The sequence below is a fragment of the Alligator mississippiensis genome, chromosome 4, assembly GCF_030867095.1.
Source record: "Alligator mississippiensis isolate rAllMis1 chromosome 4, rAllMis1, whole genome shotgun sequence".
Taxonomy (NCBI): Eukaryota; Metazoa; Chordata; order Crocodylia; family Alligatoridae; genus Alligator; species Alligator mississippiensis.
Window position 1 is genome coordinate 217,264,604 of NC_081827.1, and position 16,643 is coordinate 217,281,246.

Here is a 16,643-nt window from a genome sequence, read left to right on the forward strand (position 1 = left end):
CCATACCAACCCACTCCAGTAGCATACAGTTTTACGTCTTACCCAGGACCAGTCTTCAGGCCTACCTGATCTTACATCTTCCTCTCTGGGCTTCCCCTAAAAGTCCTAGCCTTTTCCTGGGCTGCTAACTCCTGGGCCCTCTGGTCCTAGCTCCACCTCATATCTAAAACCTCCATCTCTGGCTCCCAACTCACTCTCAGATCCCTTTCCTAAATCCCTTCTCCTCAGATAGCCTAGCTCCAGCCATCATTATCCATGGCTGCCTGCTGCTTGACCCCTTCCTCTCATGGCTGTGGCCACCCAGGGACCTTTACCCTCTCGTAGGCCCTGGCTCTACCACCAAGTCAGTCAAGACTCCAGGCTCCTGGTTCTGGCAGTTTCTTGTGATGGGAAATCTCATCCTTCATCCCTATCTGGGCCCTTACCCCCGCTTGGACCAACTGAGGTCACTAGGTTTATTCCTCCAACAGCTAGCCCTCTCTTCTCTATTGGTCTGCCCTCATGAGTCCCTCCATAAATCACTCCCTCATGAGTCCCGTAGTCCTTCCTTTATGCATCCCCTTTCTTCCTGGCTCCTCCAGGCCCCTCAGTGGGCTTCTATACTCTACCACCCTCACTGAGGTTCACCCAGGCCCTTTCTAGATCTCTGACACATTAAACTACTCTCTCAGGGCCTACCTAGCCCTTTAGTAGGCCCCTTGTATGCAAGCCCCTCGCTTTGGGCTGGCCTAGCCTCTCTCTCTAGGCCCCATCTGCACACAGCCCTTCACTCTCTCTGGGCTGGCCTGTCTTTCCATGATCCCTCCCTCTCTTTACTGTGGCCCCCCAGGGACCTTTGGCTTCTCCTAGGCCCTGGTCCCACCTTCCAGGCCAGTTGAGACTCCAAACTCCCAGTTCTGACAGTCTTTGTGGTGGGCTATTTTGCCTTTCGGCTTCTCCTGGGCCCTGGCCCCTGGCCCCAGCCTGGACCAGTTGAGGTTCTCTGAGTCTCTCTAAAGGCCCTTGTGCACACTGCTCCTCTCTCTCTGGGCTGGCCTGGCCTCTCAATAGGTCTCCGGCACTCAGCAGTCCCCTTCTAGTCCTCTGGTCTCTCAACAGGCCCAGGCACTCATCCCCCTTCTCAGGCCTCTGGAACCCACACTGGGTCCCCAGGAACCTCCTCCATCCCCTTAGCTCCTACCCAAACCCCCAGAATGTCATTCTCCTTGCTGGAATTCAGGAGCTGCAGCCTTCCTGTTGGGTGACGTTCCCCCACCAGCTCCCAAGATGTTACTGCCTGCCCTGCTCTTGGGGTCTGGGCTTATACCCTATCTAAGCCCAGCCCTCCTCCAATCAGGCATTTCCCATGCAGTCAGATGACACCCTTGATCTGGCTTAGCTGCACCTGCAAGCCCCTGGGTCAACTGACTCTCTAATTAGGCCTGACCCCCCCGCAGTGGCTCCACAGACTGCCTGACCTCTTAAAGTGGCAGGCACAATAAGTGCACTGCCCGATCAACACTGAACTTGATTATAAAACACATGGCCCATATTGGGCAAACATGCTGATTGGAACCTACCACAAGGATGGGTTAGTGCAGCCCAACTGAATAAGGTATATGGTAGTGCACACTGAGCACAGTCCCCATCAACACTGACTCTTTTTCAAGTCATGGTTAGCCACTTCACTGAATACATTTTGACTTCCTCTTCACTCCCACAGCTGAGTTCTGCTTTTAATATCTGGCAAACATCAGCTTCATACAGTTCACCCAGAATGCTTCTGCCCCACTCCTCTCTCAGTTTGTTTCATATGATTAGTGTGGCCTCACATTCCATGAGGTACAGCCAGACCAGGTTGCCCTGCATCTCATCTACATATACATTTTTCGGGGGTCTCAGGCTTCATGACAAGAACACTTCCAGTCATGAGTAGAGAGCTAATTAGCATATGGATCCTTGTGTGTGTGTCTGTGTGTGTGGGGGGGGGAGGGAGAATCTAGAGTGCACAAACATACCAAGCAACACTGAGCTGTGAGGTCACCATGGCTTTAAAAGCTGTTGACTCTGCTGGGGCCCAGGCCAATGATCTATACGGTAAATCATGCGCCTTTTTGGCTTTGGGTTAATACCATGGATAGTCTGGTACAAAAGTGTATGTACAAAAGTGTTTCTAAAAAGTGAATTTCTGGAGGACCAGTGTTAAAATTTGCAACAGTTTTAAAAAAGAAGAAGGTAAAATAGATCAATTCTGCATGAACTAAGTGTGTGGGTACACGTAATAATGTGTCTAGCTGTGAATTAATACAGGTATGTTTATTCCAAATTTGCCCCTCACTTCCATGTGCTCAGGGAGAACAGGGTCTTACAGCGTGGAAGAGAGAAAGGGACTGCAGGGGGTAGAAGCTGACAGGGAGAGAGAGCAAAAAAGCTACCTGATCCTCCAAATTTATTTTCCCTGCTGTAGCAGTGAGGGGGGGACAAATTCAAGGCAAACCTCTAATAATTAGATTCAATACCTGGAAAATGATAACAAATTTATATATTTTTCCATATATAGAATCTAATTATTTGGGGATTGTCTTGTATTAAAGTAAATAGGGTAATAAAATAGCCAGTTTAGATCTGTATATATGTATCTTCCTTCCAAAGAAGATTGATATCAACTTTTAGTTTTTGAAGTAAAGAAACAAGAATTTCATATTCTGATTGTTTCTGTGAGAACAACAAATATTTCCACCAATGATACATAAATAAAATTAAAGCTGTTCTTGAATGAAACATGTATTTGTTCTTACAAGTATGTTTCTAGCTGAGATGATTGAAAAATATTTTGCATCTCCCACCTTGTTCAGAGTCATCTGACTTGCCAGAATTGGTCGAATCCTGCGACTAATAAAGGGAGCTAAAGGGATTCATACTTTGTTCTTTGCAAAAAGCTAATTTTCTATATACATTTATATATTTCATATAAGTAGTTTGATTTGCTTACATTGTAATCTTTTGCCAACAATTATAAACAGGGCTCTTTCTTCCAATTAATCTATATTACTTTTATTATAAATAAAACAGAAAAATATTCCTCAGACCTCAATATTTATGATATTGAAATAATACAAATAGGCTGGCCAAGAGCATTTTATAATACTCCTGTTCAGGAGTATTTTGTCCTAGAAAACACACACATACACACACACACACACACACAGGCATATGCATAATGATAGCAGCTAAAATATCAGGTGATTGCACCAGAAAGCTTGCTAAGAGCTTTTTTTCGTTGTTCTTAAATTAATGGCCTATTTGACTAACTTAATTTATTTTTTAACAGGAATGTTTCTAGCTGAGTTGATCGAAAAATATTTTGTGTCCCCCACCTTGTTCAGAGTCATCCGACTCGCCAGAATTGGTCGAATCCTGCGACTCATTAAGGGAGCTAAAGGGATTCGCACTTTGCTCTTTGCTTTGATGATGTCTCTTCCTGCTTTGTTTAACATTGGCCTCCTGCTCTTCCTAGTCATGTTTATCTATGCCATATTTGGAATGTCCAACTTTGCCTATGTTAAGAGGGAAGTTGGGATCGATGACATGTTCAACTTTGAAACTTTTGGCAACAGCATGATCTGCCTATTTCAGATTACCACATCTGCTGGTTGGGATGGCTTGTTAGCACCAATTCTTAACAGTGGGGAACCAGACTGTGACCCACATAAAGATCACCCTGGAAGCTCTGTTAAAGGAGACTGTGGTAACCCTTCAGTTGGGATTTTCTTTTTTGTCAGTTACATTATCATATCATTTCTAGTTGTAGTAAACATGTATATTGCTGTGATTTTGGAGAACTTCAGTGTTGCAACTGAAGAAAGTGCTGAACCCTTAAGTGAGGATGACTTTGAGATGTTCTATGAGGTTTGGGAAAAGTTTGATCCAGATGCAACCCAGTTTATAGAATACAGTAAACTGTCTGATTTTGCAGCTTCACTGGATCCTCCTCTTCTTATAGCAAAGCCCAACAAAGTCCAGCTTATTGCAATGGATCTGCCCATGGTAAGTGGTGATAGAATTCACTGCCTGGACATCTTGTTTGCTTTTACAAAGCGTGTTTTGGGTGAAAGTGGGGAGATGGATGCACTTCGAATACAAATGGAAGATAGGTTTATGGCAGCCAATCCTTCTAAAGTCTCCTATGAACCAATTACAACTACATTAAAAAGAAAGCAAGAGGAGGTTTCTGCTATTGTTATTCAGCGTGCTTACAGACGGCACCTTTTAAGGCAAAAAGTTAAAAAAGTTTCTAGTATGATTAACAAAGATAAAAGCAAAGAAGGAGATGGACTACCTATCAAGGATATGATTATTGATAAACTGAATGAGAATTCTACTCCAGAAAAAACAGATGAGAGCTCTTCAACAACCTCACCACCCTCTTATGACAGTGTAACAAAGCCAGAAAAAGAGAAATATGAAAAAGACAAAGCAGTAAAAGACTACAAAGGCAAAGACATCAGGGAAAGTAAAAAGTAAAAAACTTAAGAATTCTGTTTGTAGGTCACCTTGTTTACAGCCTTTGAAAGTAATGTGTCTGTGTCAACAGGACTCCTGTAGGAGGTTTATGCCAAACTGACTTTTTACATATATATATATATATATGTATATACACATTATATATATACTTATGGTCAGTGCCTATAACAAGACAGTGACCCATCGTCATCAACCTGTAAGTCTAAAACAGGGTAACATACTTGATAGGTAGTTACTGTTTTCACTACAGCTGACACTGCTGAAGGAGAAAGACACAATGGTTCTTTACATCATAGGAGCCCTGAAAGGTGTGCAAAGCTAAATTTTTTGCATGTTTGACATACCGAAAAACACCTAGTATGGTAACTCTATCCACTGTTTGTAATTCAACTGCCACATTTGCCATATTTTTACAAAACCAGTGTTAGTGAATTTTTGATTTTTTAATCCACAGGTTGTTTAATATTATATGTGACTATTTTTGTAAATGGGTTTTATGTTGGGGAGGGGGTATGAGGGCTGGGTGTTTTACTCTCCGATTCTCTATAATGTATAGACAAAGTGATTTGCATGGAGGTATGCTGCACTTGTAGATTGTGCCTGGAAAAAAAACCATGACAAGATGCAAAGCAACAAGAGTTTTAACTACTTCCATGTTTCTGGGTGGCTCTAAAATTTGAAGTGCTTAACCATTTGTGTTGTCACATTCAGACTAATCTTTATGTGCCTGCAAAGTATCTTGTAATTTACAAGAATTTACAGATGAGTTATTTTTATGCAAATCATGAAATATCAGCAAGTGCAAACTTCTCCCCAATTTCCAGTCACCTCGTCTTTGTTTTTATCAAATGTTGTTCTGAAACAAAACACTGTATTATATTTGTCTTGGAAAAGTAATTTAATCAAATAAGTAATTTTTTTAAAGGTTTATATTTTATTGAAATTTAGCCCCTTTCTACTCTCCGTAAACTTGACAACTAATGAAATAACAAAATGCCCCCTACTTTGTAAATACTTATTTTACACTTTTGTACATATTTGAATATACAAATATGTGGCTGTGCCACAGCATATTGCATCAAATATGTACCAAAGTATGTGTAGATTCCAAGCTCTCAACTGGTAACTTCTTATATTCTGTATTATTATAGATAGATTGGAGAGTACCACTGATGCATGTCAGTACTTTTGTTGCTGTATCTTGCTTCTTCCACTGTCCAGAGTCTCTGCTATAGGAAGCCATGTCAGTGATAGAGTGAATCAAATTGTTTGACAAGACTTCATTCCTTCATATCATTAAGCAATAGTTTGAAGTTATTTATGAGCTTCTTTAGTTTTGCATTTTAAATTTTAAGTGACTATTGTATGGTATAGAATCAAAATGTATAGGGCATACTGCAAATTGCTTAACCTGTTGAAATGTGGTTAGCATATATAAATAATGTAAAAAAAAATCATATTATTGGCAGCATTTTGTATATAAGGTAACTGTCATCAGGCTCACATCTCTGTTTAAGTTACTTCCCATATCACTCTGTTTACTTTCTATCCATGATAATATTCAATTGAGATCTTCACAATATAAGAAATAAAGAAAATAAGTACTAGTAGGCTATTTTGTTTTAATATTATATTTGCAAATATTTCATTTGTAAAGTGTGTAAAACTGGAACCCCAGTTTATTAGTTACCATATAATCATATCTGGTAATTAGGGATGGTGGAAAAACTGTTAGGGGGACAACTGAATTTCTAGCACTACTTGCATCAGGAGTTTCACGATAGTCTTACTGGGCATTTATACATATGCTGGGGGGTATGGGGAAGGCGGGGGAGTGCTTTAATTAGAGCGGCTTCGAGAGCCATTGTAATTAAAGCGCCCAGAACATCTCATATATCAGCATCTCCGTGCTTCAAAATGGCAGTGGGGGTACTTTATCTGAAGCTTGTTGAAGACGTTACCATGCTCCAGAACACTTGATTGATCAAGTCTGCTTAGATGGGTTGTAATTACAGAGCATCGGAGCAGCCTTGATGCTCGCGTACAGATACCCATTTTTCACAGAAACCTTGTTATTTTGCAGTATTTGTTCATATAGGCTATTCTTATTCTTTTTAATTCATACTGCGCTAGACCTGCTCAAGCATATGATGGAATTGGCAATATTTTCCTGAGAAAAAATGGCACACTTGTATAATCAAACTCATCACCACATTTTGTGTATCATTCACAAGCTAAAGATAAATGTAGACTCTTCCTTACTAATGCTTTTAACTTGTAATGTGTTGGTGGACTGCATGCAGGAAATTGCTACTATCATAAAGAACGTAAACTACATTATAAATGAGCCAAAAGAATAAACATTTGTTTTTTATTGTATTTATTTCCTTTGATTCTCTGTTTTTACTGCTTAAGGAATGATAAAGTGATGAACTGCTTTTGATCAGGAATGTGTTCTTGATATGCAAAAGTGAAATGCCTTAATCTTTATACATTAAAAATATCATCTGCATATATAAGAAAAAAAATAACAGATAACAATATATTAAAAAGTTTAGAACCTTTTACTAATGTGTGACACAGCTTGCAACCTAGCTGATGCCATAAGCCCACACTCACCTCTAGCTGTTCCAGGAAGGGTGAGCACAGGCTCCAGTGAGGAAGAGCTCCCCTCTACTGCAAGCTGGAGCAGCTGTCTGGAGGCTGCTGGTGTGCCATTAGGAAAACACAGACAGGTAAAAACAACTGGAGACTAGCATGCCCTTAATAAAATGCAGCCCACGTCAGACCTATATGGCCCTTTTCAGTCTGGATCCAACCCAAGTGCCATAGGTTGCTGACCCCTGACAATGAAAGACCAAATATGAATGTTAGGCTAAACAGTTACATTTTGTAAAGGAATAAGTATCCAAACACAGGGGTTTATAATAGAGAACTATTAGTCCACCTTGACTATAGATATTGCTTCCATCTCTGTCTACTGAATACTTGGATGGGTCCCTAATATTCTGATTCTGATATTTCTCCTTAGTATAAACATGCCATATAGCTATACACTAATTTATGCATTGAAATGCCTTGATTCTGTCCACAAAAGCAAAAATGACTAATCAACAATTTCTGGAAAAAGCATAACAATATAAACAAACTTCTCTATAATAACAATCCTCTACTGAGGAGTCCCATAATTGTAGCTTAGAAGACCTGATCTTTTATTGTCTGATTTTAAGAACTAAGATTTTAAGAACTAAGATTGTAAGATTCCCAAAATGAAGTTAGTGCTTATGAAAGAAATCCATGCCCTGCCTATGCCTCCAAGATCTTATAAACAAGGGAGTAGCTCAAAATGATCAACTGCACGAAAAACTGGTCAGAGATTGATAAATAAAATCACAATAATATTGGGCTCTTATATAATGTCTTTCATAGTATTCTGTGTACCTTGTCAGTGTCAGGAACTAGTGTCCTATCAACTTCTGATTTCCTTCTGATTCGAAATTTAGCGCTGGCAGAGGTAGAATGTTAGACTTGCTATTTGGTTGATATTAGCAAGTGGTAGTAAGTCAGCAGACTTGCAAGATGACTTGCTACCACTTACTAATGTCAGCCAAATAGTAGACCTACTATATTTTGATATCTGAAGACTACTCAGGGAAGCCTGTGGTATTATGGTTTATTAGAACAGTTATCTAGTGAAAGTTACCTAGAAAAAAGTTAGAGTTTGCCAGCCTAATGAGACACACCAACAGTTGACTGCTGGAAAGGAACACTATATAAAAAACAAATCACAGAACAGTGTAATACCCTAGGGATACAGTTGAGTGGAGAGAAATATAACCAATTTGATGTACTATCTAGATCCCATTTTAGAAGGGAACTTCAAACTTACCTGCTGAGGTATCAAATACTAATGAAAGATGGTATAAAGAATAATTCATGAACCTATCGTGTAAGTTTTGGCTAGACACTGGAACACATCTAGACATATCCTGAAAGGCAGTTAGTATTAATCAATCATCTAAACAGAGTAAAATTAGACTCATCCTTTCCCTTTGCAGCAGCTGCCCTCACCATTTTGGGGTGGGAGAAGAAGGGGAGGACTTCAAGATATTAAATATTTAGCTTAGAGACAACAAATTACAAAATAGGACAGAAAATTACAGAATACATCTCAAAAACTGCAGATGGGAAAAATTGATAGAAACACAGATGTACCCATTCTTAAGTCCACTGAAGTAAGGAAGATCCTAGAATTGAAAGCTATAACTGTCCTAAACAAAGCTAAACAACAATATTTTGAACAACAGACTTGTTGCCCAACTACAGACCATGAATGGCATGGCTTGGACTGTTTGATATCTTTGAAATAATAAAATTAAGCAATGTTAGAGGGGTGTAGGTTGTAGCCGTGCTGGTCCAAGGACATAGGCAGACAAGGTTCTTTGGGTGAATCTGGCATCTTTTATTTGACCAACTTAAATAGCTGAAAAAAAATATGCTATAAAATAAAGCAAGTAATTCCTTTTCAATTATCTGTAAGTTTGAGCACAGACCATCATGTCAGCAAAGAAAGGGTATGACACTCTAACCTCTTCCACTACTGAGGGAACCCAATGGCTTAATTGTAATAGGCATTCATTCTTGTAGAAATTGCTGAAATTTGGCCCTTATTAGAACAGGCATTTTTTGAAACCATATAGTAGCATTTGACAGGCAAAGCAGATACAAATACTTAATGGGAACTCTTGCTCTAAAACCTAGAATGAGGTTAATGCTTAAATCCTACTGTTTCAAATTTAGGAGACAGTTAATCTGTACAACAAAACTGACTTTTAAGATTTTTGCCAAAAATTGATTATATAGTTTAAGCATAATTTCAACCTTATGGCTTGAATTGAGAATTGTATCATTATTTAGAGTTTCAACCTTAAGATCAGTAATGAGTTGCATATAACAAACAAAGAAAAAGGCAAAACAGTATAGACCATATTAAGCATTTGAGGGAAGGCAGCCTTACTATGAACAGTGTTGTTTGAAATCTTTTTATTAAACTGTTTCAGATGTTTTTCTGAACTCTTACACAGAAACAGTAACATATACAAATAAAATTTGATAGAAGATTAGTGTATGATGAAGCCTCATATGTATTTGCATTAAAATAAATATAGTTTGTCAAATCCTTAGGTAAAAAACTATTGTAAATATATGTATTTTTCATGAATCTTTGTATAGCCTTTTATTATGGCAACTAGCCAATTGCCCATCAAGAATGATGGGGGGGAGTGGGCAGGGATGGAGCCCTGTGCCCTGCCCCGTCTGGGCCCACTCCTCCCTTCCCATCTGCAGCAGTGCGGGGAGGGGAGCAGAGGGCCTGGGCCCAATGCAGGGGAGGGCAGGGCCTGAGGGTGGGGAGAAGCCAGGCCATGACCGGGGGGCGGGGGGGGAGCTGCGGGCCTGTGATGAAACTGTTGGCAGTGGGGGGACGGGAGGGGCCAACATGGGGGGGGAGGGGGGAGGAATGGGACCAGACCCAACACGGGAGAGGAGGCTCGCTCCTCCCCTCCCCCCACCACTGTCACATCGGGCCAGGCCCGCTGGTCCCCCCCTGCATCAGGCCTGCTCCCCACCCCCTGTGTTGGACCCACTCCCTGCCACAGCAGTGGAAGTGGTGGAAGCAGAGGAGTGAGCATGGGTCCAATGTGGGTGAGGAGTGGGCCCGAGGCTGGGGACAAGCCGGTCCACCATGGCAGGGGGAGCAGTGGGCCCAGGCTGACCTGGCGGCAGGGGAATGGGAGCAGCAGGCTTGGGGATGAAGCAAGGGAGAGGGGGCTGGGGGAGGAGTGGGACCAGACCTGAGGGGGGGAGGAGGCCCACTCCTCCCCTCACCTAGCCACTGCCACATTAGGCCATGCCAGCTTCTCCCCCCTCACTGCCATGGCGGGCCAGCTTCTCCCTTGGCTCAGGCTTGGTCCTCATCCACACCCAAGGCCCAGTTCCACTCCTCCCCCCTGCCATGTCGGCTCAGAGCCCACTCCTCCCATCCTTCCCACTGTCACTGGTCAGTCCGGGCCCACTGCTCCCCCTGCAGCAGCAGCCTGGCTTCTCCCCACCCTCAGGCCTGGTCCTCCTCTGCATTGGGCCTGGGCCCACTCCTCCCCTCCCCCCACCGGTGCTGCCATGGCATGCCCACTATTCCCCCAATTGCCACTGCATGGGGCCTTCAGGCGGTGGTGATAGAAGTGGGGAGGGGCAGGCTGAGGGCAGAGCCAGTGGCCTCACCCCCCCCATGACATCCCAATCCCAATCCCAATCCCGCTCCCCCCTGTGTCCCCACTTCAGTCACCTGCAAGGAGTAAGGGGGTGGCAAGGCCAGCTCCAGTGGCCTCGCCCCCCCCGCTCCATTGCCACAACCTGTAAGGAGCAGGGCATGGGGGGGTGAGGGTGCTGGCCTCACCCATCCATTGCCCTAACCTCCAGGGAGCAGGGCAAGAGGGGGCCAGGCCACCAAAGCTGACCTTGCCTCCCCATCCTCTGTGTCCCTGAAACTATGGCAGCACTCCACTGCCACCAGCTCCTGTTGGAAAATTTGTTTGCACTATGATTGGCTGCTTGTCAGCCAATCAGAGTGTGAATACAGTGTTACGGACAGACAGACAGATAGACAGACTTAGGCTTTTATAATATTAGATTTTCACGTATGCAGACAAAAATACGAAATTATTGTGAGATGAGGAATCCCATCAGAACTGAAAGGGTAGGCCCAAGCATTTCACACAATTTTTCAGTTCAGACTTCAAAGTCTATCACTATGAGACACTTGAAAGATAATCTATGCATTTTCTTAAGTATCATAGAATCAAAGGACACCTGCAAGATCATCAAGTCCATTCCCCTACCATGGGCAGGAAGCTACTGGGCTCAAACAAACTCAACAAGGCTTATCCAGCCTCATCCTGAACACCTCTGAGGATAGCGACTGTACTGCCTCCGCTGGGAGTGTGTGCCAGATTCTAGTTAGTCTTACAGAAAAGAAGTTGGGGGGTTTTTGGGGGGAGGTTTTATATCCAACCTAATTTTTCCCTCTCTTAGCTTGTTCCCATTGGTCTTCATCCTCCCTTGAGGTGCCTTTATGAAGAATTGCTCCTCTAGATCTTGGTGCTCACCCCTGACGTACTTGTAAGCAGCTATCAAATCATCTCTCAGTCTTCTTTTACTCAGACTGAACAGGTCCAGTTCCTGGGGTCTCTCCTCATAGGGCCTCTCCTCCAAGCCCCTAATCATATGTGTGGCCCTTCATTGTACCCTCTTGAGCTTATCCACATCCATCCTGAAGTGTGGTGCCCAGAACTGGACACAGTACTCCAGTTGTGATGTCACCAACACCGAATAGAGAAGAAGCACTTCCCTAGATCTATTGGCAACACATTGGCTAATGTATGCCAGAGTTCTATGTGCCCTGCTGGCAACCTCATTCCAGTGTTGGCTTGTGTTCATCTTCTGGTTGACTGCGACTCCCAGGTCCTGTTTAGAAGCTGTGCCAGCCAGTGGACCACCACCCATCGTGTAGTTATGGTGTAGGTTCATCTTACCCAGATGAAGAACCCTACAACAGGAGAACCTTGTTAAACCTCATCTGATTCCATTCTGCACATAAAACCAGTCTGTCAAAGTCATCCTGAATCCTTGCCCTATCCTCTGATGTGCCCGCATTTCCCCACAGCTTAATATCATCTGCAAACTTAATCATTGAGCTTTCCACCCTCTATCTCTCTATGCCTCTTTCCCTAAAACCTCCAGATTTATTTCTCACCTCTTTCAGATTCTTTCTCATATCTAACTGGGACTGAGGAGACTCTGGACCAAACTTGCCAGTTGCACAATAAATGAAAGCAGCTGTCAAATGAACCTCAGTCTCTATGTTGGAGAAAGTCATATACAAGATCAGGGATGAAGGTGGTCAGCCACAATTAGTGTCATGGTTCAGCAGCCCAGGAATCTCCATTGTGGAATTACTTCTCTCCCATTCCCCTTAATGTAAGGCTATAAGGTCCACAGCCCACAGGCAGAATCAGGAAGCTTCTAAGTACACATCAGTCATCATCATATGCATCAGTACACATCATATGCAAAGACTCTTTTCTCCTGCACACCTTCAGGAACTCCAAGAAGGTAAGAAGAGGAAATTTGACATGAAGTCCAGGACAAAGAGGAAGCTCCAAAAAACAACTACTTGAAGCCACAAAGAATTGGAGAGATGAGAGGCCTGTATCCAGAAAGATTTCTAAGAACGCTTAAATTCCTGGAGTCCAAAGCCAGTTATTCCTGATCTATAAGGCACTGTATCTAGGCTTTGGAGTTAGAACCAGCATCTGAAGAGCTGCATGAGGACTTGGACTTCAAATACCCTGAGTGGAAGGGGCAGTGAAGAGCCCAAAGCAGTAGAGAGTGCCTTAGACAAGTGTAAATCATTGCTACTAAGCAGGAAGTTCTGCTTATCATTCAAGCAACACTAAAGCAGTGATGAGTATCTGTACAGGAGTTGGTGAAAGGAGGGGGAGGGGAGGAGGCACTAAACAACAAAACTATCGCAATACATTTTTACTTAAAAACTAACTCAAGTCTTTAGTTATTAACAGCTTGAGCATGGGAGTTAATGGCACACCCTCTGAATCAGAACTTCCTAGACACTGGGGCTAGGTACAGATATTCAGAAAACCTGATGCATAATCAACCTAAGTTATGTGGTTTTCTGTAAGCAGCATCATTTAGATCAGTAGCGTGCAAAACACACATTTGCGGGAAGAGGGGGGCAAATCTTAGACTTGGCTCACCATTTTTAAACCAGTTTGTATGTGCCAAACTTCTATTCTGTTATGGGTATGGGTAGATTTTGTTTGCTAAACTTCTGTTCTGTAATGGGTATAAACCCATTTCCAATCACTTACCCTAGTAAAAGTGTACAGTCTGTACCTGGCCTAAATGCTGGATGCTACAAGTGGAAGAGGAACAATGGAAAAAAACCCTGGTTATTAGGGGTGTGTGAAGCTTTGGTTGCCAATTCAATCTGGAGAAGATTTGGCCCAATTCGGAAGCAGAATCACCAAATCCAAATTGAATCGGGAGACAACCCCCTCCCTCCCCTGAATCAATTCGGAGTCTCCAAATCAATTCAGAAACGATTTGGAAAATGATTTGGAAGGCAGTCTTGCAGGGAAACAAAAACTGAGATGCGGGACGGGGAGCAGGGGGGGAAAGACTGACATTAATAGCTGGCCAGTGACTGTGATGTCCTCTTCCAATCACACTGCTCTGGGGGAGGGATGTAGAAAAAGCATAAAAGCCTCTCTCTGAAGCCTTTCTGTCCCTTTTGTGAGCTTTCTGCCTGAGCAAAAGAGGGGTGGGGGGCTGGTTCAGAAACAGGTGGGTGGGCAGAGATCTAACCAGCACCAGGAAGGCCCCTAGTTACAGGCTACCATCCCTGCTGTTTTTATCCCGCTGCACCTTAACATGCACACAAAGTCACACCTGTCACAAGTTTTGCTTTGAACAGTTTGAGGTGCAATTTCCCAGAAACCTCTGCACTTATCTCTGTGAAACTTGACAGACCTTATGCCCTCAGAAAGAGCTATTATTCCTGCTGTTTTCATCCAAATCTGCCAAAAATTGACAAAGTTCTAGGTTTTACAGTGATTCCCATTATAGTCTATGGCCGAATCACCAAATCTCTCTGAATCAGTGCCAAATCTTCCAAAGCCAATTTGACTGAACCGATTCGGGACAGTGATCCAAATCCCTGAATTGAATCTCAGTCCTCCGAATTGGCTGGATCTGAATCAAATATTTCCCTATTCACACAGGCCTACTGGTTATATTCTGTTCACTCATCCTTTCAGCATCCACCTTCTGCCACTGTGTGACACAGGATACTGGACAAGATGGACCAATGGTCTGACCCAGTACATGGCAGTTATGTTCCTACTATGCCTATTCCCAGTGCTGCTTCTATAGCACTTCAACAGAGATGCCACCTAAAAATAATCCCCTCAGCCTGCAGGCAACCTAAGTCTTCACAACAATGTAGTCCTACTACTTTGTGCTTGTGCTCCTTCTCTAGAACCTCCAGTGTTGAGGAATTCTGCAGCTATTAAATCCCTAATCCACTGTCTCTGCTGGCCCCTGTCTTCAGGCAGCCTGCATGACCTCCTTTGCAAGACATGCCATAATTCATTGTTAAAATGCCTCCAGATGCTCTTCATGTATCTATTGCCAGGCAAAGAATTATGTTAATGACAAGAGTAGGAACAAATCTTTGCTTTGAGTTCTGTGCCTCACACATTACATGCTGGATTACACCCATGGACTAACCTTGTGCTACTCATGCAGCTCACATGGCCAGATAGGTTGAGCACTACTGCAGTAAAACATTCAACTTAAGTTAATTTAGTCGAGGCAAGTTCTGCAGTGAAGACAAGCTTCTGTAGCCAAAGGCAAATAAATAAATAAATAAGCAGTTTTGGAAATGAACAGTCTGGGAAAAAAAGGAAAGAAACCAAAAGACTGCCCATTTGGGAATGCCATCTTGCACAGTAGCAGAGTGAATTCTTCAGTCTCACTGAGGTTAACAGAAAATAAAGCTGTAGATACTCAGCATTTCTGAGGATCTGTTATAAAACTACATACTGCGTTTCTTTGTATGATGCAATTCAATGTAAAAAACATAAGTGGAAAGAAGCTACGGCTGTGATAGAGACTCACAAAAAAAATTAATTGCTTCAACTCAGTACATTAGGTCTTCTATTTTATCATTATTGTAACTAGGGGTGTGCGAAAGGGCCGTATCCAATTGGGATTCAGCCTGAATCGGGGATAGTGATTCGATTAGTTGATTCGGATCACTGTCCTGTTTCGATTCAGCTGAATCCGAATCTGAAGACTCAATGCTGATTTGGAGAATCAGTGATTCAGCCATAGATACAGCTTTAAATGTTTTTTCTACATACCTTGAGGTACCAGACATGGCTCATGAATGTTCCGACGGCGGGGCAGATGAAGCGTCTCACGGGAGTGCATGGGGTGGCCCTGTGCACTCCCTGGCGAACCTGGAAATGGACCAGAAGTGCTTCTCCGGGTCCACTGCCGAGTGTGCTGTGGACCCCCAACCCTGTCCTCCCATATGACACTCCATCCACCCCAGCATCTCAGCATTCACCAGGTACCACCTGGTACCTTTAGGTATGTAGAAAAAACATTTAAAGCTCTATATCAAATCACTGAATCTCTCCGAATCAATTCAGAGGGTTCCGATTCAATTCAGAGAGATTAAAGGGTCTCTTGATTCGATTCAGATTTGGAGACTCAGCCACTGAATCGGGCTGAATCTCCGCTGAATCCAATCAGCAACTGAAGCTTTGCACAGCCCTAATTGTAACCGCTTAAATTATTAAAATATTCCTTTTCAATTATTTTTGCATAGAAGAACTTATGCCCTGAAGTTAAATTTTCCATGATTCACAGGTTCATATCATGACTTATTCCAAAGATTCAGGCCATCGTCACATAGTTAAAAGTTGTAATAAAATCTAAGTCACCCTTTTAGTGTGAAGAATTCAGACCTAAAAATGTTATTCATTATTGTTCACTGTTTAAAGTGTTTTAATTACTTCATAAGCAAGCAGGAATATAAACATGTGACAGAGCAGCTCCACCACACAAATAATTATCAAAAGACAAAGCAAGCAATTCAAAGAAGCCATGGTTTGATAGTCATTCAACAGTCACTGCTAGTATTCAGCAAATACTACAGAATATATTTAAAAAGATCAGGATTGAACTATGAACATTTGCACAACAGGGCTTATAGTCATAAAATAATAATAAAAAAATGGTTAAAAGATCCCTATTCATCATTTACTTTCCTAATGTGTTCTTTGTGTCTGTGTGGTGAAGCTGATCTCTTAACTGAGAAAGCCTCTGTTTTTACTAGCTTATCACAATTAGCATCAAATTCAGTAGGATAGTATAAATGTGTTTGATCTATTTCTATGACATATCTTAACGTACAGATATATTCCACCTCTGCAATGCACTGCATACCCTCTATCGCTTAAGAAATTAAATTCTTCATCCCTCATAGTATGAGT

At 42.4% G+C, this 16,643-nt stretch overlaps 1 protein-coding gene across 1 annotated transcript in view; it reads left to right on the plus strand.

Annotated features, from left to right (window-relative positions):
- The window catches only part of LOC102564050 (sodium channel protein type 2 subunit alpha), a 153,829-nt gene extending 144,105 nt beyond the window's left edge, over positions 1-9,724 (plus strand). Inside the window, exon 27 of the mRNA XM_059727328.1 lies at positions 3,311-9,724. Within this exon, the coding sequence (XP_059583311.1) occupies positions 3,311-4,503 (1,193 nt within the window). The 3' untranslated portion in view covers positions 4,504-9,724. The remainder of the gene's footprint in view (positions 1-3,310) is intronic.
- The last annotated feature ends 6,919 nt before the right edge of the window (positions 9,725-16,643 follow it).